We start from the raw sequence: 25,620 nt of genomic DNA, 5'->3' as shown, positions 1-25,620 counted from the left end.
CCCGAGCCTGCGTCGCAGGCCTCCGCTAGCCAGAGCTCTCGCGACCGCTCGGGGGCCGACGCGCTGCCCCTTCCGGCCCGCGGGCTCCGCTCGGCTCTTCCCGGCGCGCTGGGCCTTCGGCTCTTTCCGGAGCCACTTGCGGCAGGCTGCGGAGGCGCTGCGGACGCGGGCTGCAGATGTCGGACCGGCGGGCGGCTGAGGGGCCGGGCGTCTGGAGCCCCGCAGCCCGCCGAGGGCCGGCGCACGGCGTCGGGGACGGCCCGGGAGTGGAGGGGAGCCAGGCGGCCGCCTCAGGTACGCAAGGCCGGGCGCCGGCGGGTGGGTGCCGCCGGCCTCGGGACCCCGCACCTCGGTGCGAGGCTCGGCCGCGCTCTGCCCCGCGCTGCCCGGAGGAGCGGACCGGCCTGGGCAGCCCCTTCGCGCGCGGAGACCCTGCCTTCGCTCCTGCCCGGGCCCGGCTCCCCCGGGCCGCGACTCCCGCCCCCGCCATCCTTCGGGCCTGGTCTTCGCTCGAGATTATTTTCTACTCCTGTTTCGAAATGCCTTGGTTCCTGCCCCGCTTCCTTTATCAGAACAGCCCGGATGGTAGTGACAGGGCATCTCTGACCCTGGCGCCTCTTCACCTTCAGCACGCCTGCCCATCACTCCTTGGCTGCCGACCCCGACCCCACCGGCCTTGCTGCCCCTGCTTCTGGCTCCCCACCCCGATCCTCACCTCTGTCCCAGGTCCCAGCCTTTCCACGCGCCTCTCTGCCCCCATCCGAATAGGCAGCCTCGCCTTCCTCTGTCCAGAATCCCGTTTGCTGTAGCCTGCCTGCATATAGGGCCCCGCGCCTCACCTCGCATCCATCCTCTCCGCCTTTTAGAGTGGGCGAGATGAAAAGCGCAGTTGGAAATAGGTGGGCTCTGGGGTCTTTTGAATGAACATAGCGGCCAGAGCCAAGGCAGGAAATCGGGGCTGAAATAGGAACTTTGGCGACCCTCCCTCATTCTCCGGGACCCTCCTCTTGTTCCGGAGACTGTCTTACTTCCACCCACGCTAGTTCCTCCGTGTGGATTACCTCATTGTCAGTGTCCGAAGGCGAAAGTGTCCAGCGATTACACTTACCTTCCGAGCCTCCTTATCATCACCACACGGGATGCAACTAAAAAGATGCTCATTTGAAATACGGAAGGGTAGGTAGGGGGAGAGTACTGGGCTCACTAGGTAGCAAGTAAAAATTAAATTTCCAGTTCTGAAATTAAAATAGACACCATGAAGTGTAGCGGTAGAGGTGGTACCATGATGCCTGGGTTGGAGTGTGAATCTTGAATTTACTTGGGCAAATCACTCATCTGTGTTTGTTTCCTCATCTGTAAAATGTGGGCACTATAGGATTGCATGGACCACTATGTATGAGGCACTTGGTGCCTAAGCCACGGTACACAGTAAACCGGTGTTATCCGTTATGAGAATAAGGTCTGTTTTTGCTCACCGAAACTCCACGTGCTGTCAGAGGAGGTGTTCCTGGATGTGTATCTCCGGGTATGGTGACTTTCCCCGTCTTTTACTTCTATCCTAAATATCTCCCATTTCCTAATGCTGCTTGGGTCAAACACACACACCCACAAGCTTTGAATCACCCAGCTTTTTCATGTGACTTTATATTCTCTTACTTTAAAATATCTAACAATTGTCTTTTTTCCTTCTTATGAACTCTTATGCTTTGTAGTAAATTCAGAATTGCTGGCATGTATTTAACATTATAGCAATAGAAATTTTAAGCATACTTTCTGAACGATTAAGCAAATGAACACTTAGGAAGTCTCATAAACATCTGTCCCTTGCATGTGTTAATATTTATAAATTAAGGTGTTTTTTTTTTACTTCCTCTTTAGATCCTTGTGGCAAATATACCCAAGCATTTTAAACAGAAAGGTCTTAAGAATAGTCCAGGAATGTATTGGAGGATAGTGGGTTTGTCTCTGAGTGTGTCTCTCCCCCCACCCCCAAACCTTGTAATTGGTTCCTGCATTCACATTTTCCTCCCAGGATGTTGATGGAAATACTTATGATTACTTTCTTCTTCTTGCCCTCAGAAAACAGGGTGAGTGTTGATTTCTTTTATGTCATGTAGGGGTTTGTTATTGTAGCTCAGAGCAAGCTCTTCCCCTTGAGGTAAGATTTGTTGCTAATAAAATAGCTAATAAAATAATAGTAATGATAGCTTACATTAATTGAATGCTTACTCTGTGCCAGAATGTGGAAAAAGATTTCCTTGTATTATCTGACTTAATCCTGTCAACAGTCATTTCCTCCCCATTTTACGGAAGAACAAACTACAGCTGAGAGAAGTTAACTTATTTGCTCAAGTTAGGTGTGGAGTTTTTACTGTCTGTCTGAAATTGTCACCTTGTTATGATGAAGTTCAGAATAGTTTATTTTTATTTTTATTGGCCATTAATCAAGTATTGGCATTCTAGGGCAGGTTACGGTCTTTGCTGTCTAGGGGTTTTTAGTTTGGTAAGATGAGAGTACCCAGGAAGAAAAATCGACCATTCAAAACTTTATATAATTAGGTGTCTTTTATTGCAATTCTTGCCACACTGTGCGGCATGTGGGATCTTAGTTTCCTGACCAGGGATTGAACCCTCGCCCCCTGCAGTGGAAGCACAGAGTCCTAACCACTGGACCACCAGGGAAGTCCCTATTACAATTCTTTATGTATGTACCCCCAAGAAACCAGCTTAAGGGTAAGGACAGAATCTATCTTGTCTGTTTCTCTCCTAGAGTCCTTGATGTGTCCTAGAGGTTCTGTAAATATTTGCTGGATTGTGAGACAAAGTCTCAACAGGTTTGAAGGAGCATCAAATGAATATGAGGAATTAGGGTTGAGATATCAAGAATGCTCTTTAGGTGAAAGCAGTTGTTCTCAACCAGCAGCGATTTTGCCTCTCCCAGGGGACATTTTGATTGTCACAACTTGGGTTGGGGAGGAGGGGAAGCGCTGTTACTGACATCTTGTGGGTAGAGGCCAGCGAACCTGCTAAACAGCCTCCAATGCACAGAACTGCCCCCACAATGAAGAGTTATCTGGCCCAGATGTCAGTAGTGCAGCTGTTGAGAAACCATGAGTTAAGAGTTCAGCTGGGTTTCCAAAGTGGTGTGCAAAGCATGCATTTGGCTTAACTCAGAGCTGTATAGGCTTGGGAGTAAACTCAAAACACTGCTTGGAACTAGCAGTTTGTTTGATTGGATCTTTCTGCCACCTTCCTCTGGAAAATGATCCAATGAGTAAGCAATAGAGGCCTAAGAATGAAATCAAAAGAGGCTTCGGGGGACTTCCCTGGTGGTCCGGTGGTTGAAGACTCCGTGCTTCTACTGCCAGTGGAGCAGGTTCGATCCCTGGTTGGGGAAATAAGATCGCACATGCCACGCAGCCAAAAACAACAATAACAACAAAAGAGGTTTGTGTCATTCTCTCAGCAATAAGAAATGAGATTGGAGTTGTTATTGAATTAAGGGTTTTGATTTTTTTCAATGTGTCTTGTTCTTCAAAGCAGGAATTTATAATTATCCAGAATAACCATGACTTGTTTTTTAAAGGTATTCTAGGCAAAGAATACCTTTGGAGGGTCTTCGTGTTTGTCAGCTGCGGTTTTGGTAATAAAGTAAGAAAAATGTTGATGTTCTTCTGAACTAAGCTCTCCATTGGTCATGGTGTTCTTGTTGTTTTATGAACTGTAATTGTTTTTAATAGTCTTTTATTTGGGGGCACCTGGGGTCCTTCAGTTCCCAAGAGGAGAGAGAGATCACTCTTTATATAGTGAAACTCTCTGAGGCATATGTTACATCACTTAAGAACAGGGCTTTTCTTTCTTTCATCGTTTTTTTGTTTGTTTGTTTTTTAAGTTTAGGGAGCTTTGGGGAAAATAAAGGGCAAAATCTGTTATGACCTTGAAGTGAGCAGAACTTGGTCTGGTATATATGACCCTGAGAGCTATCGATGCATGTAGACGTCAAGGACTGCAAACAGGTCAGGTGAACTTGTTCATTATTCTTATGTAGGACTTAGAGCAGTGCAATAAGTCTTTCTGCAGTGATGGAAATGTTGCTTATATGTGGCTATTTCGATTTCAATTAAAATTTAAAAATTGGTGGTTACTATATTAGGTGGAGCAAAAGAGTGGAAGTCTATGCCAAAGAACCCCAGTGATTTTTGGGTTTCTGTTTTTTTTTTAAATTAATTAATTTATTGGCTGCGTTGGGTCTTTGTTGCTGCACGCGGGCTTTCTCTAGTTGTGGCGGGCGAGCGCGGGCTACTCTTTGTTGCGGTGTGTGGGCTTCTCATTGCGGTGGCTTCTCTTGTTGCAGGGCACGGGCTCTAGGCACGCGGGCTCAGTAGTTGTGGCTCACGGGCTCTAGAGTGCAGGCCCAGCAGCTGTGAAGCTCGGGCCTAGTTGCTCTGCTGCATGTGGGATCCTCCCGAACCAGGGCCCAAACCTGCATCCCCTGTGTTGGCAGGAGGACTCTCAACCACTGCGCCACCAGGGAAGCCCTGTTTTCTCTCTGTTTAAAACAGGACTGCATCTTCCACACTTTAAACTTCTGGAAATAAACATATATTTCTTTCTCCTTTTCTTACTTCCTGCCTCTCTGAATCCAATTACAAGTTGTTTTACCAGTAGTTCTTACATAGTTTAGCGAATATATTTAACCTTAAAAATCAAAAGCAATATCTCTTTTCACTTTTTTTTCCCTGCATACATTAAGTTGTTAAGATGCTATGAGAAGTGGCTCTTCACATATGAAAGATGCTCAACCTAACTCACAATAAGGGAAGTGAAAATCGTAACTATGCTGGGTAGTTCAATATCTCACTATATGTTGGCAACGGTGTGCAGAAACACAAACTTTCATGTATTGCTGAGGGGTGTGGAAATTGATACAAATGCTATGGAGGGCAATTTGTCAATATCTTTCAAAATTACAATATATGTCCTCATTGATCCATTTTTTTCCAGGAGTTTATCCTATAGATCACACACCTATTTAATGACACAGACACAAGGTTATTATAGCATTGCTTGTAATGGTAAATGATTAGAAAGGGGCTTCCCTGGTGGCGCAGTGGTTCAGAGTCCGCCTGGCGATGCAGGGGACACGGGTTTGTGCCCCGATCCGGGAGGATCCCACATGCCGCGGAGCGGCTGGGCCCGTGAGCCATGGCCGCTGAGCCTGCGCGTCCAGAGCCTGTTGCTCCGCAACGGGAGAGGCCACAACAGTGAGAGGCCCGTGTACCGCAAAAAAAAAAAAAAAAAAAAAAAAAGATTAGAAAGGACATAAATGTCAATAGGGAAGTGGTTAAATAAATTATGGAATATCCAGCCATTGAAATATTAATCAGCTGTGGAAAAGAATGAGGAAGTTTTTTTATATATAGTTATGGAAAGGTCTCTGAGATGTTAAGTAGAAAAAACAACGTGTATGCTAGCATGTCTAGTATGTCCATTATTTGTGTGAAAAAGTATATATATATTCTTTTTATACACACATACACACTTTTTTAATGCAAAATATCTCTGGAAGACTATCCAAAACCTAGTAACATTGGAGGTAGGGACTGAGATGGGAGGAAGTTTTCACTGTATACTTTTATGCTTTTTGAATTTTGAATAATGTGCATATATTACCTATTGAGAAAAAAATACACACAAGCATGTCATGAGATTCTTCACTGTGTTTATATTGTAAGTTGGAGCCATTCTATGTATCTCTTTTTGCCTTTCTGCTCATCAGGAACTGACCTCTTCTGGGGTTTTTTTTATCTCGGATAAAGTTTCTATGAAATACAGTTTGTAAATCTCCTTAGGGATGATTTTCATACAATTCTGTTGTTGTTTTTGCGGTACGCGGGCCTCTCACTGTTGTGGCCTCTCCCGTTGCGGAGCAACAGGCTCTGGACGCGCAGGCTCAGCGGCCATGGCTCACGGGCCCAGCCGCTCCGCGGCATGTGGGATCTTCCCGGACCGGGGCACGAACCCGTGTCCCCTGCATCGGCAGGTGGACTCTCAACCACTGCGCCACCAGGGAAGCCCTCTTTTTTTAATTGAAGTATAGTTGATGTATAATGTATAAATTACAGGTGTACAATATAGTGATTCACAATTTTAAAATGTTATACTGTTTATAGTTATTATAAAATATTTGCTATGTTCCCCGTGTTGTACAGTATATCCTTACAGCTTATTTTATTATGTTACTCTTTAAATCCACTACTGACTTCCTTTATTCTTGTGCTAATTTTCATTTCTGTCTAAAAATTCAACCTTATCGAAGTCTTCACTGTGATCCACTACTTACAGAGGCTGATACTGTTCGCCAGTGACAGAAAGAAGGCAGACTTGTAAAAATTCTATTTTGTTTCCATTTTATTCACTAAGGTATCTTAAAACTGACAAGGGTAGAGGCAATGCAGGTTTCTGTTTTGTGTAATGTTAGACTAGGTAATTGGGATTATTTCTCCCACTGGGGACAATTAGGAAATAATTGTCAAAATATAAACATCTGCTTGAAGATTCTGGAAAGCTAGTCAGCTAGTCAGATAATGAATAATTATTAGGCTATGGTCCATGTGAGGGCAGAAGTATAAAGATAGAGGTCCAGGGCTTCCCTGGTGGCACAGTGGTTGAGAGTCCGCCTGCCGATGCAGGGGACACGGGTTCGTGCCCCGGTCCGGGAAGATTCCACATGCCGTGGAGCGGCTGGGCCCGTGAGCCATGGCCTCTGAGCCTGCGCATACAGAGCCTGTGCTCTGCAACGGGAGAGGCCACAACAGTGAGAGGCCCGCGTACTGCAAAAAAAAAAAAAAAAAAGATAGAGGTCCAAGGATGAGAGTCCAATTTGGGGTTCCTTTCTCCTCTGAGAGGATATGCTGAACTCCTAAGTGGGGAGGCTTAATGGCAAGACTGTGGAAGTGCTTCTCTGAACTAAAGCAACAGGGGTTAATCAAGTCGGGGGAACCCTGGTTAACCCCCTTTTCTCTGGGTTAGGACCATGAAAGGCCATGTTCTAGAAGTAAGGGTAAGTTAGAAGCAGGCCATTGCAAAGACTACAGCTCAGCTTCAGAAACATCTGAGTTCATGAAATTGGATTAAGTTAACCCCAGGGTGCTAGTGCCCCCAGGTATGTGGAAGAAGCAAAGGCAAATCTTTTCTGAAGGGTCACTGTAGTCTTCAAATTATTTTGACAAACAGTTTTACTGGAACAATTTCTGGCATGTATCAAAAATGACCAAATGCATGAAAAGACACAATATGAACAAAAATCAAAAGAAATGACAGTAAAAATAGATCCATAGGAGCATCAGATTTTGGAGTTACCAGATACAGACTTAAAAATAATTATATTGTAAGTCAACTATACTTCAATTAAAAATTATATTTATTATGTTCAGGAGGTAAAAGAGAAAGTTGAGAAATTTGGCAGAGAATTGAAATTTATAAAAATAGAACCAAATAGCAATTCTGTAACTGAAAAATACAGATGAAAATGAAGAATTCTGTTGATAGGTTTAACAACAAGTTATTAGACCTGAAGAGAGAACAGTGGACTGGAAGAAAGGTCAAAAGAAAATATGTAAAAATACAACAATGGAAAATTCAGGAAAGAGATGAGACATAGAGGATATGGTAAAAAGGTCTAACATTTGTATAATTGGAGTCCTAGAAGGTAAGGAGAGCAAGAATGGACAGAAGCAATGTTTGATGAGATAATAGCTATGAATTTTCCAAAACTAATGGAATCTACAGATTCACAAAGCCCTGTACACCCCAGGTAGGGGTATATAAGCCACAGTAGGTACACATTAAATTAAAACTCTATAAAACCAAAGCAAAGACAAAATATTAAAAGTAGCCAGAAAAAAATTACAGTTTGCCTTCAAAGGAATAGTAATTAGACTGAAAGCTGACTTATGCACAGAGCAGTGAAAGCTAGATTATCTTTAGAATACTGAAAGAAAATAACTACCAATATAGAATTTTTTTCAGTGAAAATAGTCTTCAAGAATGAAGGTGAAATAAAGATATTTTCAGGCAATCAAAAACAGGATTTATCACCTACAGGTAACTGAATTCTTTAGGCAGAATCAAAATGATCCCAGATGAAAAGAAAATTGCAGTTTAATCTCCCTCATTAACACAGATGCAAAAAGTCATTAGCAAAAGATTAACAGACTGAATCCAGCAATATATATGACCAAGTTGGGTTGTTCTAGGAATGAAAAGTTGCTTTAACATTTTTTTAAAAAAAGTCGGCTGTATAATCACCATTTTAATACAGTAGAGGATAAAAATTATCAGTCTAGTAGAAGCAGAAAAAAGTGGTAAAATTCAGCCTCTACTTATGATTCAAAACTTAGCAAACGAGGAATAAAAGGAAACTTTCTTAATTGGATAAAGCATATCTACAAAGTCCCTACAAGCAGCATCAAATTTAATGGGGAAATTTGAAAGTTTTCCTTTTGAGATTAGGAATAGGACAAGGTTGTCCACTCTCACCACTTGCTTTTCATCATTTTACTGGATATTCGAGCTAGAACAGTCAGGCAAGAAAAATAAAATATATGAGGATTATAAAGGAATCCTATTCAGTCTGTTACTTGCAGATGATGATTGTGTACATGGAAATCCAAAAGAATCTATAGATAATTTATTGAAATTAATAAATTTGTCCAGATTGTTGGATATAGGTCAATATGCAAAATTCCATTGCATTCATGTATACTAGCAAAGAAGTTAAATATATATGTGTATATATATATATATATATATGTAATTTACTATAGAATAAAGAAACTTCAAATACCTAGAAACAAATCTCACAAAATATATGCAAAAACTTTATGCAGAAGATTATAATACATTATTATTGAGAGAAATTAAAGAATAAGTAAATGGAAGGGTCTACCACATTCTTAGTTTGGAAGACTCAGTATTGTAAAGATGTCAGTTCTCCCCAACTTGATTTATAGATAAAATACAATCCCAATAAATTTCCTAGAAGGTTTTGGTGGGCCTTTTGGGTGGAGTTTGACAAGCTGGTTCTAAAATATATAGAGAAATGAAAGGCCAATACCAAAGACACTCAAGTAAGAACAACAAGATGGGAAGATTTGGTCTATCAGGTATCGAGACTTTTTAAAAAAAGTTTTATTGAATTATAGTTGATTTACAATCAAGACTTATTTTAAGGCTTTTACAGAATAGCCCAGTTAAGCCCTAGGAATAGAAATAAGAGCCTAGAAACAAAACCTTTCATTTGCAACAAAGATTGTACTTTAGAGTAGTGGGGCAAGAATGGTAAATATTGCTGGTAAAATTGAATATCCTAAGAGAAAGAAGGAAAAGAAAAAAACCTTGATCCTTATCTCACACACCATAAACACAAAAAATCAACTCTAGTTGGACTGTAGATCAAAATGTGAAAAAAAATACAATAAGCTCCTAGACAATAATAATAAAGGAGAATATTTTCTTGATCTCAGTGTAGGGAAAGACATCTTAAACAGGACACACAAAGACTAATAAAGGAAAAGATTGATAAATTTTGACTACATTAAAATTAAGAACTTTGGTTCATCAAAGGACAGACACCATTAGAAGAGTGAAAAGGTAAATCACAGAGTGGAAGCAGGTATTTATAACATACAATTGACAAAAATTTGTATCCAGAACTCCTATAAATAATAAAATGACAATCCAGGGCTCAGCTTTTGGCTCAGAGGAGGCCAAGGTGCAGCTTCCTTTGGTTGTCCCTAATCCGGGTTCACCTGACACCAGCTGCCTGGACCCCACCACGCCTTGTTTCTTTTTGCTTGAATGCATTATTTTCTGTCTCTGACAGTTGTCTCCTCTGCTTAGTCATCTGCTTTTGCATGGCATGCAAAGGCTTCTTCCAAAAGGTAGCCTCATCCCTGACCCGACTGAGGCTCTTCACAGTTTGTTTTGGGCTCTGGTACCAACCCCAGACTCGGGGGAAGAGAATTGGAAACTGTGGGGCAGATGTTCACCCAAAACCAATAGCCAACATAGTGTTCCCTGGTCACAGGACTGCCCCTTCAAGGCTGTGGACAGGCAAAGTTCTTAAGAGAGGATTGTAGACATCTCTAATATAACATAATTGTCTATAACAGGGAAAGATTTGAAACAGAGTCTAGCTCTAACAATAGGGGCTTGGGGATTGGTTAAAGAAATTATGGTACAGCCTATGGGGTAATATGCTGCCATTTTAAATTATTTTTTTAGTCCCTTTTTTTTTTTTTTTTTTTTTTTCAGTACGCGGTTCTCTCACTGCTGTGGCCTCTCCCGTTGCGGAGCACAGGCTCCGGACGCGCAGGCTTAGCGGCCATGGTTCACGGGCCCAGCCGCTCCGCGGCATGTGGGATCCTCCTGGACCGGGGCACGAACCCGTGTCCCCTGCATCGGCAGGCGGACTCTCAACCACTGCGCCACCAGGGAAGCCCTAGTCCCATTTTTATTGACCCTGAAAAATTTTCATGAATAATGTTCAATAATATTAGGTACATGTCCTTTCGGAAATATAGGTATATAAATAGAATTTTTATATAAATATTTATATAATACATATATAAATATTATATATACATTTATATTTGTACTGAGCCTTAGAATGAGTAGAAACTATGAAACATTAATGGAATAATTAATGAAAAGCTGTATTCATACCTGAGCTAGTACGTATTGTAGTCCAACTGATCAACTCATTGTACAGTATTGTCCAGTAGAAACTGTGGTCTCCATGCCCCACCCAAAGTTGATTGCTGGGGATAGGGGGGGAAAATATATAAATATATAGATGTCTATATGTATACATTTATCTATATGTGTAATACATATAAATATGCACATATATGTGTATGTATATGTATAAATATATTTCTGAGAGGATATGCACCAAAATGTTAACAGTAGTTATTTTGGGCTAGTGGGATTGTGTTTGGTTGTTTTGTTTATTTCTTGTCTGTATTTCCTGATTTTTCTACACTGAATAATGGATTATTTGTATATTAAAGTCTGGAAGGGTAAATAAGGAATGTTTTCTTATCTGTATTTAATTTGTTCTACAATGCGCAAAGCATGTACTTGTGTCATTTCAAAAACCTAATTTAAAATCAGTAATACGGATACATGAAGTCCTGCGTTTAAGTTAAGAAGTCAGTTATGTTCCAAAAATCTGTTTCAAAAATAGAGCATAGGAGAGACTGAGCTTGGAATAAGTTTATTTTTATAAGCCCTTGGAGATCTTGATTGACTTATTTAGGCCAATGGGGTAAGTTTGCAGTTAAAAAAATCTAGTGCCCAGTTAATGTCTTACGTCAAGAAATACTGTGTCCTTATTAAGAGATGATTGTCTCCATGTACTCTGCATGGTTTAGGACTCATCTGAAAAAGTTGTCCATTTTAGCTCTTTTCTTGAAATGGAACAAAGAGATGATGGAGAGAACTGGAGATGGTCGGCCTGGGAAGGAACTTGCAGGAAATGTGATAGCAGGCTGTAAATATTTGAAAGGATATTGTGGGGAGTATTGATCAAAGAGCAGAATTTATTAGGAAGCGAATTTTACTTAGGTCAACATAGGGAAGAACTTTTTATTCTCATTATCTCTTGGTGAAAAGGGCCTCTTCACAGACTAGGGGACCCTGGGGAACGTCTGACTTTTGTCTTAGACTCAGTTCCTTTGTTGAGAGGTGTAAAGAAAACCTCAGTCCTCCTGTGTTTCTCCTTTACTCTGTCACACAGCCACATTCTCAACACTTCTGACACCAGATGTGTGGAGTTTTTTCCCCACACCAAGCAACTCTGCAACACCAGCTGGGTGTCCTACAATTTAACTCAATTCTAAACACCATCTACCTGGAGATAGTGTCAGATCCCACTGGTTAAGGGCTCAATCCTACAAGATTGCTCCCATCCCACTTCAGATGCCAATTGCCAGTAGTAGTTGCCCAGGTTACCCACAACTTCTGTCAGACTTGACTACAAATTGGTAGTTCCCATGACTTCCTCCCCCTTGGGTTTGATTAAATGCCAGAACAGCTCAGAGGACTCAAGGAAACACTTACGTTTACCAGTTTATTAAAAGATATGGTAGGGTTACAGATGAACAGTCAGATACAGAGGGCGAGGTCTAGGAGGGTCCCAAGTGAAGGAGCTTCTGTCCCCACAGAGTTGGGGTGGGTCACCCTCCTGCTATAGAGATGTGTTCACTGAGCTGGCCGCTCTCCAAATCCAGTACTTTTGGGATTTTTATGAAGGCTTCATCATGTAGGTGTGATCAGTCATTAACTCCATTTCCAGCCCTTCTCCCCTCTCTGGAGAAAGGATGGTGGGGTTGAAAATCCCAAGCTTCTAATCATGGCTTTGTCTCTTTCTTTACCAGCCCCCATGTAGGGGCCCAAGAGGTACCTCATTAGAACAAGAGACATTGTTATCACCCAGGAAATTCCATGGAATTAAGGAACTCTGTGGCAGGAACCAAATCAAAGACCAAATATTAGAACAAAAGGTACTCATAGTGCTCTAATCACTTAGGGAATTATAAAGGTTTTAGTTCTGTGCCAGGAACTGGGGGCAGAAACTAATATATGTATTTTCTATTATCTCACAAGAGGAAAATCAGGTAGCATAAGCTGTAAGGTCTTTCTACCTATGAGAATGTGAGTTGACAAAAAGAAAATAGATCCTATTCACATACAAAAAAAAATGAGACTAAAGTTGAATCACAAATATTTACCTTTTATACTTTTATGTTGCTACCAAATTCTGAAATTTTCAGTGTTTGAGGTTTACATCAGTAAGTTATATTTTATATTGAGAAGTGAACTTTGGGCTTCAGTTTTTTTGCTGTCTTAACTAGAGGAGGTTCACCAGGGGTTATCTAAACACACTAAACCATATGCTTTTCTGAGTGCTCACAGGAAAGGCTACATGAATACACCATGAAACTTAGTAACACCTAATGGTTAAGAGCATAATTGCCTGGATGTGCATCCTATCTCTATGCCTTAGTTTCCTTACCTGCAAAATGGCAATGATAATACCAGTCACAGGCTTGTTGTGAGCCTGGGAAACTGGTCTTCATTGTACATTTCACCTGTATATTCCTTGACGATGCTGAGCAGTTATTCAGTAAGTCATTGGTGAATGAGTGAGTGAGTAAATGAATGAAATTACAAAAATCCTTTACCTGACCCTGGATACAGTGATGTGAGCTGATCGAATGTAGAGGTGGCACTCTCTACTTTAGCACTGAATTCCAGTTCATTTCATTCTACATTCCATTCTGTCCTTTACGTTCTGCCTAGTTTAACCATTTGCTTTCTGTGAAATGTGATCCTTGAATTAGGATGAATTCTGTGGGGACTTGTTTTGGAAAATGACATTTTTTTTATGAGTAGGTTATAATGGTCTGAGAATACTTGGACGTGATGACTTGAATAATTTATGTACTGGGGCTCCCAGAGTATAAAGTTTGTGCCTAGATTATTTTTAGAAAGAGAAAGTTGGTTGAAACTGCCAGATTTTTTAAAAAGATACAAGATAATTATGATTGTGTTCCTTCTCCGGTATTGAATTTTTCTTCCCATGATTTTCTAGAGAATGAAGATCTAGAAGTCACCAAGGTCACCTCTCTAGCAGCTTCTGCCTCTGATCCGGAACCCCATTCCTCATCCTACAGGTAGGGACAGCAACTACTTGGGATATAATGCTTCTCGGAGTTTTATCTTCTGAGATAGTAATTGATGAAAGAAGTAAACAGTGACTTTAAGGGGGAAGACAAGATGAAGTGAAGAGTATGGAGTGTTTTGTCATTAATTAATCAATCCTTAAGTGTGTTTAGGGGGAATGCAGGTCTATTTCAGGTTATAAAATTTTCTTTAACTCTCAGAGAATAGAACTGTAACAAATAGTGTAGTGTCTTCATTTATCTCCTCTTGAAGACCAGGTTAAAATGTTAAAACATTAGAAATGGATCCCAGGGACTTCCCTGGTGGCACAGTGGTTAAGAATCTGCCTGCCAATGCAGGGGACATGGGTTCGATCCCTGGTCCGGGAAGATCGCACATGCCGTGGAGCAACTAAGCCCGTGTGCCACAGCTACTGAGCCCGCACACACACCACAACTGAAGGCCATACACTCTAGGGCCCGTGTGCTGCACCTACTGAGTCCGCATGCTGTAACTACTGAAGCCCACGCGCCTAGAGCCTGTGCTCTGCAACAAGAGAAGCCACCGCGATGAGAAGCCCGCGCACCGCAACGAAGAGTGGCCCCTGCTTGCCGCGACTAGAGAAAGCCAGCGCACGGCAGCGAAGACCCGACGCAGCCCAGAAAAAAAAAAAAGAAAGAAAAAGAGTGTCCACAGATGGACTTTCAAGAGAACATGTGTTTGGTTTTTACCCATAAAATGCACACACACACAAACACAGTGTTGCAGCCACGATGATGATCTTCAGGTTGTCATTCTTAATTTCCCTCTCCACCCATCTCATCCTCCTGCCATCACTGATATCAGAGTATATAGCAGAAAGGGAATAGTAGTACTGTGCCCTAGAATAAGTGGAAGCCACAAAACATTAATGGAATAATTAATGAAAAACTTATTTTGGAGAATGCTGAGCTAGTGAATATTATAGTCCAACTGATCAGCTCATGGTGCAGTACCGTCCAGTAGAACCTGTGGTCTCCATGCCCCACCCAAAGTTGATTGCTGGGGGTGGGGGTATGTTAAGATTTCTTTTTCTTTTGGCGATGCCACACGGCATGCAGTATCTTAATTCCCTGACTAGGGATCGAACCTGTGCCCTCTGCTGTGGAAGCGTGGAGTCTTAACCAGTGGACCACCAGGGAAGTCCCATGATATATTTAAAATGTTATTTCTTAAGTGGAAATTCTCTCTTCTTACCTTTGTATATGAAATAAAACTTTTTCCCCCAGAATTCAGACAATGGAAAATAATAATAATTAATATAATTTTAATACAGTTTGTGATAATAATATAATAGCCACCCTTTATTGAATGCCTCTTTGTAATAATGATAATAAAATAGTTACTTTTTATCAAATATTTCTGTTCGTTCAATACTGTACTAGGTGTTAAAATGTATTATCTCAGTTAATCCTCGTAACAAACCGAATAAAGTATTTTCTTTAAGATGAGGAAAATGAAACAGTGAATTTAATAATTTTCCCAAGTTCACACAGCTTTAGTTTTGTTTACTCTACAGCTTATTTCTCATAAGTAGCAACAGAAGGGTTTTGAGTTCTATGCTTAGAGCTACTAGGTTATTACATATAAGGATACTTTTAGAAGACATAGCCTCCTCCAGGCATTGATTATTTGAGATAATTCATGTTCTCGTCAAATCCTGTGAGAAGAGTGTCCTTCTGTCCTTCCGTTTTCCTACCACCACGCTTTTTCTGCACGTGTTGATTCTTGTTTGTTTGTTTTGTGGCCATGGCCCGTGGCATGCGGGATCTTAGTTCCCTGACCAGGGATCGAACCCCTGCCCCCTGCAGTGGAAGCGCAGAGTCTTAACCACTGGACCACCAGGGAAGTCCCTGCACATGCTGATTTGAAGGATCCTTGGGAGATGGCTTTTGGTACAGAGCTGATGTTTTCATACTAAGAGTAAATAAATTTTTTGAGTGAAGAATATAGACTATTCTTAGAAAAAAGGAGATAAAAATTTCAAGTTTTGTTTCTAAAATCTGATGCGTGAAGAAAAATAATCCAGCATGCATGACGCCTGAAGTCTGGTGTTTGTGTTTTGTATATTTTAGAAATGGAAACGGCATGACTCTTGATCTTTTCTAGTGAGGCTGGCTGGCCAATCTCTCCCTCCCTTTGGGATGGCCTCCCTGCTCTGGGTTAGCATAAACCAGAAGGCTTACAGTGAGAGTTTTTCCTTTACATGGTTTATCATCTGCATCAAGTGATTTGCAATTTATCTTTCCCAAAGTACCTTTCACTAATTCTTCAGAGCATAAAATGCTAATGTGAATATTAAATTTATGCGTGTCCTGTTTAAAATATTTTTTAAATAAGCAGAACCATATTTGTGCAAAGTAGCATGCACAAAGGCAAAGAAGAAACTACATTTTAGCTGCCATATACAGTAAGGTCAGGCTGCTGGTCAGATTAACTATTGTGTTCTCACATTCCGAATAGTCCTCTTTTGTTCCCAAACAAAAGTTAACTTATTCATTTATTCATTCAACAGATATTTATTGAGAGCCTGCTATTACCTGGCAGTGTTCTAGGCACTGAAGACACCACAAATGAACAGACAATCCACATCCCGGGCCTCATGTAGCTTATATTCTAGTGGGGGAGGTAGATGGAAAAAAAGTATACATCGTATTTCATAGAATCTATGTTGTCATCAACTATAAGATGTACTGTTATTTTATATACCACCAAGAAAGGAAAGAATGCCCAAGATAGGCTAATAAGAGACCTCCCGCAAAAGCCTGCACCTTCAGTGAAAAGAGAAACGAGGAAAGAGATTGCTCCACACAGAAAAGGAGAGCAGGGCAACTTGAATGTCTCAACCTTGGCGCTGTGTAAGGGGGGAAAAATACCTCCCCTGAGAATATGAGCCACAAGTCTGTTGTGTAAATTCACTCTGCCAGTGTGGTCCAAACAAAACTCTTAAACAGAACATAATTCAAGTCACCTCAGTTGGTAGCATTCCCAAGCCCTGGCAGAAGCAAATGCAAATCCCCTGAGGAGGGATTCCGTGTCACTCCAGGCCCACGGCAGTTTTTAGGACATCCTGTATTTCAGTTGTATTAAAATCTGAAAACAAATATGCATCTCGCAGTCAACAAAATATGGTGCATAATGTGTCAGGCAGTCATCAGTGCAGTGAAGAAAAATGAACAGGGTGTAAAGAGTGATGAGCCAGGGAGGGGAAGCCTCTCCCAAAGTGATGGCTGAGCAGAAACCTGAAGGATGGAAGGAAGCCCTGAGTAACTGGGGGAAGAGTATTCTAGGCTGAGGCCATAGCAGGCCCCCAGACCCTCAGTGGGGGAGTGCTTGAGGTGCTCGAGGACTCTCAGAGATTCAACAGGCCATTGTGACTGGCGTGGACTGGGCAAGGCAAGAGGAGGTCATTCTAGGAGATAAGGTCAGAGTGCAAAGGGCCTCAGGGTTCCATGTGACAAGCTTGGCCATGGAAGCTGTTAGTCTAGAGGGAGTGAGACCCAGTCCCTGCCATCAAGCTCACCTCCTAATAGAGGAGGAGACATAATAAGTAGTGCCAAGGAACCAAAATGGGCTCTAATTTCTGGATTTAAGAGAATAAAATAGGCTCACAGCCTAGACCAATTTACAGTTCACACAGAATAATCAACCACAGCTCTGATTTTCATAGTAACTACCTCTTGTTTGTTCTGAGGTCAATTGGAGTGACTTAGATATTCCAAAAGATGGCTCTGTTTTATCTGAAGAAGAGGTAATTTATAAACTAGGAGTGATCTTTCTTGTTTATGTTAAAAAAGAAAGAAAGAAAGAAACTAATGAACTCCAAAATAAGCCCTCTGTTTCCCCGTGCAGTTCGTAGTGCTGTTTCCCAGTTGTTTGCTCAGCCTGTCTGAGGAAATGGACGATACCCTAAAGCAGCAGTTCTCAAAACTTTACACTCTTAAATTTATTGAGGACCTTAAAGAATTTTTGTTTATGTGAATTATATCTTACAATGTTTACTAGTAATTAAAACTAGAAAATTAAAAAAGTTATTCATTTAAAATAATAAGGAACTCATTACATGTTAATATAAATAACATGTCTTTAATGAAAAACAATTGTTTTCCAAAGAAAAAATAATTTAGTGAGAAGAGGGATGTTGTAAATCTCTTTAATGTGTGTCTTAACAAAAGACAGTTGGACTCTCAGATCTGCTTCTGCATTCGTTCTGTTGTGATATCATATGTCATGTAGTCTCTGGAAAACTCCACTGTAAACTCTTGAGAAGATGAAAATGAAAAAAGGCAAATAATATTTTAGAATTATTATGAAAAGGTTTTGACTTCACAGACTCCCCTGAAAGAGTCTTAAGGACGCCAGGGGTCCCTGGACCATACTTTGATAACTGCTTGTCTAAAGACTCCACGCCACCTTTTGTTGGCAACAGACTTCCAAGAAGCCTGGGGTATTGTGCTACAGCCCCGGCTCTTAACTCACTTTCTGGTCTCTCCAAAGCCAGAAGAAATGGAAGAGAGCATAAATTATTCCCTTGCTTCTTTAAAATCAGCTATTGGAATAGTGGTTTTCTTTTTTTTAATTTTATTTTTGGCTGCGTTGGGTCTTTGTTGCTGCATGCGGGCTTTCTCTAGCTGCGGCGAACGGGTAGGTGCGCGGGCTTTAGTAGTTGGTGGCACGTGGGATCAATAGTTGTGGCGCATGGGCTTAGTTGCTCCATGGCATGTGGGATCTTCCCGGACCAGGGCTTGAACCCGTGTCCCCTGCATTGGCAGGCGGATTCTTAACCACTGCGCCACCAGGGACGTCCCAATAGTTGTGTTTTAAGTTATTGGGATAGTAGATTAACGTGCTTAAAAAAGTGAACTGGGTGTGCTATGGATATCAGTGATAGGGTGTGAATGGAAACGCTGAATGCTCCTGGGATAAGGCGGAGAGGGTTGCCTTGCTAATCAGTCTGTACTTCCTTTGTTTTGTGATCAGCTTCTGCCTTAGGCGAGGCCTCCTCCCTTTGCTTCTAACAGCAGCTTTATGTGTGGAACAGACCTGGGATTCTAACTCTTCTTTTGTTGAAATTCTGTGCAGAGCAAATGGCATCGGTCCCAGACTGAGGAATAAAAACCAGACCTGCGGTCTATCTCAGATGACTGAGCTGTGTGTTTACCGTGGTTCTCGGAGCCTGGGATGTGGTGTTGTCAGTCCTGAGCCCTCACATGCTGTCACTGCTTCATTGTAGGCCATTTCAGCCCTGGGCAGTGGTCAGCTGAAATGACGGTGGGCCCAAATGCCAGAGGAAACAGGGGTTGGGGGTACCCTTTGAAGGTTGTTTTTCTTTCTGAGTTTCTCCAGGACCATTGTGCCTTTGAAAAGAGTCCTTGAGGGGAATTCCCTGGCGGTCCAGTGGTTAGGACTCCACGCTGTCACTGCCCAGGGCCCCGGTTCAGTCCCTGGTTGGGGAACTAAGATCCCACAAGGGAACTAAGATCTCACAAGCCGCACGGTGTGGCCAGGGAAAAAAAAAAAGAGTCCTTGAACTGACATGCTCTCTTTCTCTGGGAGGCCACAGATGGTATCTCCGGTGAGGGAGGATGCCACAGAAGATCAGCAGAAGGCAGCCAGTGCCATGGAGGCACAGGCCTCGGTGGAACAGGAATTGCTGTCTGCAGACCAGGCCCAGGTCCTCAGCAAGGTAGGGCGCACATTCTTACTCTCTCTCTGAAAAGCACTAGTTTGTGACAACAGAATTCAGATGCATTTGGGTGGGTTGGAATTAGAAAGCACTGTCATCTCAGGTTTAATTATTTGGGGAATGATCATGTGTATCCTCCCCAGGGCCCATCACTGTACTAGGACCCAGTAAGCATCTATTCAAATAATGAAGTGTTATAATGAATGTTCCCATGTTGTCTAAAATCCACTTGATGTGAGGAAACTTCAACCATTGGATTATGTGTTAGTCTCAGTTTTCTTGTGGTAGATCTACTCGGTATTTATGGTAAAGATTCCATAGAAATGGTACCAGTAGTAGTGGTCTCCCTGCCATGGAGGGATGGGTTGTTCATACCATTATTAACATATATATTAGAATAACAAATGGTGTCAGTAAAGACAATGCCGAACATTATAGTTACATTTGTATGATGCTTTAGAGTTTACAAAGCATTTTTATCCATAATACGTCATTTACTCCTGAGAACAACCCTGTGAGATAAGGTACCATTATGTCCCCAATTTAAAGATGAGGAAACTGAGGCTCAGAGCTGTTAGTGACTTTACCAAGTCTATGCAACTAATAAGTTGCAAACTAAATCTTTTGTTTAACCTTCTGTAAGAGGAAGGACTCATTCAAGCAAGTTAGTCAAAGTCTGATTTACCTCATTTAACATTGGAAATAAGAGCTGAAGAACTTAACTCTTCAGAAACAGATATTATGAGAAAATAGTCTGGGAGGATTACAGCATTCATTTATTCATTCATTCATTTATTGCAAATATAAGTCTGATTCCTTAACTGGACTGCTGTCTCACTGATGTGCTCTTCCGTGTTGGCAGTAGGGTGTAAAGTAGTAGTACATTTCTTCTTGAGTTGCTTGTCAACTGCTTGGAGAAGGGGCAGGAAATTAAGTCATAATAGCATGAAATAGGGGAATGGTAATCTGAGTGGTTTGAAGTGAAACCCACTAGGGAGAGACTGCAGGCTCCTGCCATGGGTCAGTGAGGGCTTTGTGAGTATTGGGTGATATTTGCACTTACATGCAAGTTAGATGTCAGGCAGCAAATATACTGTTTAAATGCAAATCCTGGGGCTGGTCTAAGGTGAGATTGTGATTATTTATACAACATTGTTAGTGAATGAGACAACCTATAGGGTGAGACATCCAAGGTGTGCCATGGGTGAGAGAGAGAGACAGAGACAGCCAGAGAGTAGGAGCCAGATTCTCTCTCTGCAGTACTTTGGTGAACTGATTGACAGTGACCTGGAAGTAACCTGTGGATGGAAATTGTAGCAGGAGGATGTGTGGCCGAGTGAAGGTTGAGCTAAAGCCCAGATGCAAGAGCTGTCCTGAGAGGAGCTGAAGGGAGAGACTGTGCAGGCATGGCCCAGAAACGCTGCGCCCAGAAATGCTGTCGATGGAAAAGTCAGTAGCAAATTTTGAGGGTGATCTTGGGCAAGGATTTTATGAAGGGTCTGAAGTGGGAAAGTTGCAAAAAGCAGGAGAGAACAAGAAAGAAGCTTTAAACTGGGGAACATGTTGATGGCATTAAAAAAAGTGGGTAGAATTTATTAGCAACCTGTGGCTGGAGGAGAGAGCAGGAATGTTGACTAGCACTCAGACTGTGAGTTGGGAGAGTGGAGGTAATAGGGCAGGGGAGGAAGCCTTCAGGTGGAAAGAGGCTAATTGGAATCTGCCTTTATATATGTCCTGTAACCAGAGTTCTCTTGTGCAGATGGCCAAGTACCATGGTCTGCCAAGGTCTGGGGACATCGTTATGATCCAGTCTGAGCACACAGGAGCTGTAGATATTCTTTCAGCTGATTTGGAATCTGCAGACCTTCTGGGGGACCACAGGAGAGGTGAGACCTTTGGGGGTGTGGAAGGTGTTTTTTTTTTTTTTTTGGTTCCCAGTGGGTACTTAAAGAAAGGCAGGCAGACAGATGGAAGGAAAGAAAGAAAGTAAGGAGAAAGCATAGGATTACATAGGTGATTATATTACAAAAGAGGAAAAACAGCTAGTATCTGAATATTACATTCTGGATAGAGTACCAGGTATATATATGGTACGTAAAGAGACCTATTTCTTAAGCTGAGTAGCTGACACACCTCAGGGCAGTGCTCTCTCCTTCCTTGTGAAAAGAAGTCAGGGAAGCCAGTAGGAAGAATGTCTTCGACTATGGCAACCTCCCTAAGCAAAATGCCGGGTGTGGCAGCATTTCCTCCGGGTCTCTTTCTCGGTGGTGAGCTGCCTGTCCTTTCAGTCTCCCCGCCTCTGATAGCACCTCCGTGCATCTGGACCTTTGCCAAGATGAAGGAATTCAAAAGCAAGCTGGGCAAAGAGAAGAACAGCCGTCTGGTGGTGAAGCGGGGTGAGGTGGTGACCATCCGGGTACCTACCCACCCAGAGGGGAAGCGTGTCTGCTGGGAGTTTGCGACCGATGACTACGACATTGGCTTTGGAGTTTACTTTGACTGGACCCCTGTAACCAGCACTGACATAACGGTGCAGGTCAGTGATTCCAGTGAGGATGAGGATGAAGATGAGGAGGAAGAGGAGGAGATTGAAGGTAAATTTAATTTTAACATAATCTGCAGTTTCCTTTTCTGTCTCAACCTAATTTGCAGCGATCACTTCCTGTGTTGTACCAGTCGTCCTCTTCCTGAGAATGCAGGTGAAGAATCCCTTTCAGCATGGCAAGCTAAGTTGAGTGATGCAGGTCAAAGTCAGACCCTCAAAGAACATTCTGGTGGGGTGGCTTTGATGCCTTAGTGGAAAGCTTCTTTTCTTTTTAATCAGTACCTAGCCATGTCCCCCAAGATCTCCTTGGGGACAGGGATAGTTTGGGGGCAGGAAAAGGGGTGGATCCGTGCTGGTGTACGTATGGGCAGTGTTTTTCAGATCACATGTATAAATCTGAGATTATTTTATGTTTCTCTCTTACTTGTGGGATATTTACATTTATTCTTGGTCTGGAACCAAACTGAGTGATTACAATTTGCTTAATGTACCCATTCTCTCCGCCCTCCAAACTGTCACAGCTGGTTGACAAGAGCAGTTTTAAAAATAGTCTCTGTGTTCTGTTCCAGCCGTTACTTGCGGCGCCTGCTCACATGGCCCTGAAGCCGCTTTTTTCTGTTTGTTTGTTTTGTAGTATAAGAGTAGGTTCTAAGCATTAGCCTTATTCCTTTATTTTCCCGTATAATCTTACGGGAAAGATTAAGTCATTAAGTCATTCCCTTAACTTGCTTCTTCATGGAAAAGCAAGTCTGCAGGGAAATCTGCATGTGTTCAGGAAGGAGGAGAACCTCAGATCTTATTTGCTGCCCTTCCGGGGGACCAGTAGGAGTTCGGGGTCACTCCATATAGCACTTTCAGCATTTCAGCACTTTTCCACATTTCCTACCTCCTTTAGCTAGTTCTTTTACCTGTTGGATGAAAAGATGTCAGAATTTTCCCTTCTAAGTATGTTTTTCTCCCCCTTGGAAATTTCCAGATACTCTTGGAGCTAGGAAGGCTCTATAAGGCTAAATCACTGTTTCTCAGTGCAGATACTATTGGCATTTGGGGTGAGACACTGCTTTGTTGAGAAGGTACTATCCCTATATTTAGCACTCCTGGACCCTTGAGCACTAAATGCCCGTATCACCCACTGGTCACTCTGATGGCCCGAAGGCCACCAGACATTTCCAAATGCCCATAGGAGGGCAACAGTATCTCCCCTGGGTGAAAGCCACTGGGTTACCTGGTCCATCTTTTCACCCTCAGGTAGGCGTATTTGGTCTCTGAACTCATATCCAGGCACTCTGCCTTTTGCTCATGCAGACCCTGTCCCAGCTGGAGACGTGGAGCGAGGCTCCAGGAGCTCCCTGCGGGGCCGCTATGGGGAGGTCATGCCCGTGTACCGGCGGGACAGCCACCGAGACGTGCAGGCCGGCAGCCACGACTACCCTGGCGAGGGCATCTACCTGCTCAAGTTCGACAACTCCTACTCCCTGCTGCGCAACAAGACTCTCTACTTCCACATCTACTACACCAGCTGAAGGCCCGCTGGGACAGGGGGCAGGCGGTGTTTGCTGGCTGGAGCAGGCTGCCAGCTGGGGCCTCTTGTTTTGGATAGGCAAGAGCTCCCGACCCTCACGCCCTGGCTGGCGTGCCTGACTGTTGACCCCATGTAGCTTTTCCCCCACCCAGGCTTCTGCAGATGGTGGTATAGTGCCCCTGTTCCGTGGTCCCTGACTCACGCTCTTCTGGCTTTAGACTCCAGCAAAATCTCTCTGTGGAGGAAACCATCAGGCAAAAGCCTGAAAGGAAGTTGGGTGTTGCGTTTTAAATATAGTTTTGTTTTGGTACAAGGTGTATTATTTCAGTTGCTGTTCTCTTCTCTTCCAGAGCTTTTATTGCAGATGTGTTTAGTGGCACCCACTCTCTTCACTTTTTGAAAGGGCTGGAAGAGAGCAAAGCACATTGTCCATGAAGGAGCCCAGTTTCCTGGATGGAGAAAGCTCTGTCCAGCCTCTCACCACTGCCATATTCCCACCTGCTGTTTCTTTGTGGTCTCTAGCACAGGCTGGGAGCCCTCACTGCCTCTGGAGGGGTGTTATTAGTCCTAGTGGTTTCACTCCACCTCTTTCTCTCCTCTTTTCCCTTTTCTAAGTCTGTGTCTTTGCCATTACAGCAAGAACTTCCATGCAATCCAAAATGATGATCACTGTAGTCTAAGGTCTTCTGGGAAGAAAAACTGCCTCCAGTTTTTCACTTCCTATTTCAAGATGCACTGGTGGTCGAAGGGGAAAGGGTAGAAATTAGGTACTGGATTGATGTCAGAACCCACATTTTTGAAAGTCAAGTATTACTAAATTATTTTTTTTTGTATAATCGAAGAAGGAGGGGTACAGTCTGAGAGAGGATGTTAAAAAAACAAATAAAACAACACTCCAGATTTCCCACGACTGTTTTTTTTTTTTTGGTCTTTAGGAGTGTTATTTAGAAATTTTGCTTTGGAACTAGTCATATTTCCAGAGTTTCTGGATTTAGGTTTCTTGCGTTGAGGGCTCAAAACTTTTGGTATTCAAAGTCTCTCAGGAAAGGTGATAATGAAACTTCACTGTTGCTGCTGGTGTATTTGTTCTTTAGTCCCTGGCGACTGCATTTTCCACCCTGTGGGCCCTGAGGCCCAGGGTGCTGCAGCCAGTGTCACCAGAGCAGGGGGGTGCCCAGGGCCCCAGCGGAGGAGGGGGCAGAGAAGGGACCACTGCGATTATCTGTACCTCCTTCTTTCTTATCCCTTGTGTCAAGCCTGTTACTGCCTTAGGATTTTGAGGAATAATTAGATTTATTTATTACTTTATTTATTTTTAAAGCACATTTCATTTTGCCTTTGAGACAGTTTCCGTCTGTTTCTCAGAAGGCTTCCATCTGCTCTGAGCCATTGAGGGCACCTCTTCTGTGGAGTTAAAGCTGGCGATTTCAGGAGAAGTGGGGAAGGGATAATGTTCCACTCCTGCAGGTCAGTCCTGTAATGCTTTGGGAGGAGTCTGCCCCTTCTCAGATGGATGGATTACGCCAGCTTACCCCAGCGCTCCCTGTTAGGAATTCTAGATTGTGAGGGAATCTGCCCATTTGCCCCAGATTGTGCAGAGGACTTGACTAGCCAACCAGAGGCAGCCTGTGATTCTAGGACTTCAAAGTCCTTTGCCTGCTCTGAGGAGTCAGCTTCTTCACGATGTTTCCTTTAGCTCATTCATTCCTTGTGTGGGTGCCTCACACCAAGTTTTCCCTCTGCACAGAAGCAGAAACTCAAAGAACAGGGCTTCTCACAATAGGTCTGTAGTGGCACCTACGTCATGAACAAAGGGTGATACAGCCGCACCTTCTGTTCCTCTGGGGGCAAAGCCCCAAGTAGGAGAGGATGCTGTGGACCACCATAGCATCCGCCTCCTCTGAGCGGCCTCATACCTCCATTATTTTATATTTGAGTGCATTTTATAGAGGATTATACTGGCCCAAATTTATATACCTTGTAAGAAGTTAGAAATTATTTTAGTGACTGCCTATTTGGGCAGTGAAAGCAAACTTGCTCTGCGTCATCCCATCTGGTAACTGTATGACTGCTCTTTTCATCACTGAAGTTGAATCA

The 25,620-nt window shown here is 42.8% G+C and overlaps 1 protein-coding gene across 7 annotated transcripts; it reads left to right on the top strand.

Moving 5' to 3' along the window:
* The first annotated feature begins 27 nt into the window (after positions 1–27).
* TMED8 (transmembrane p24 trafficking protein family member 8) lies at positions 28–24,433 on the top strand. 7 transcript variants are annotated; one of them, XM_027120161.1, is made up of 8 exons: positions 208–294; positions 12,444–12,569; positions 13,661–13,742; positions 18,853–19,041; positions 19,334–19,456; positions 21,216–21,342; positions 21,745–22,050; positions 23,307–24,433. In XM_027120161.1, the coding sequence occupies exons 4-8, from the start codon at positions 19,036–19,038 to the stop codon at positions 23,522–23,524; spliced, it is 780 nt and encodes a 259-aa protein (XP_026975962.1). In that variant the 5' UTR covers positions 208–294; positions 12,444–12,569; positions 13,661–13,742; positions 18,853–19,035; the 3' UTR covers positions 23,525–24,433. The 7 variants fall into 7 exon arrangements, with proteins under 7 accessions (XP_026975959.1, XP_026975962.1, XP_026975964.1 ...); XM_027120163.1 differs by lacking the exon at positions 18,853–19,041; XM_027120162.1 differs by lacking the exon at positions 18,853–19,041 and having other exon boundaries at positions 209–294; positions 19,327–19,456.
* Positions 24,434–25,620: the final 1,187 nt, after the last annotated feature.

The sequence above is a fragment of the Aethalodelphis obliquidens genome, unplaced genomic scaffold (assembly GCF_003676395.1).
Source record: "Aethalodelphis obliquidens isolate GAN/ISIS:26980383/991018 unplaced genomic scaffold, ASM367639v1 scaffold21, whole genome shotgun sequence".
Taxonomy (NCBI): Eukaryota; Metazoa; Chordata; class Mammalia; order Artiodactyla; family Delphinidae; genus Aethalodelphis; species Aethalodelphis obliquidens.
Note: the sequence above shows the minus strand (reverse complement) of the source record. Positions and strands in the feature narration are given on the sequence as shown.

What these genes read in the sequence shown, in the direction of transcription:
- TMED8 (XM_027120158.1), top strand. Translation starts at nt 177, where the DNA reads ATGTCGGACCGGCGGGCGGCTGAGGGGCCGGGCGTCTGGAGCCCCGCA. An exon ending in GAGCCAGGCGGCCGCCTCAG is followed by an intron (nt 295 to 13,660) that starts GTACGCAAGGCC and finishes ATGATTTTCTAG; the next exon opens with AGAATGAAGATCTAGAAGTC. An exon ending in CCCCATTCCTCATCCTACAG is followed by an intron (nt 13,743 to 19,326) that starts GTAGGGACAGCA and finishes TTTCTCTGGGAG; the next exon opens with GCCACAGATGGTATCTCCGG.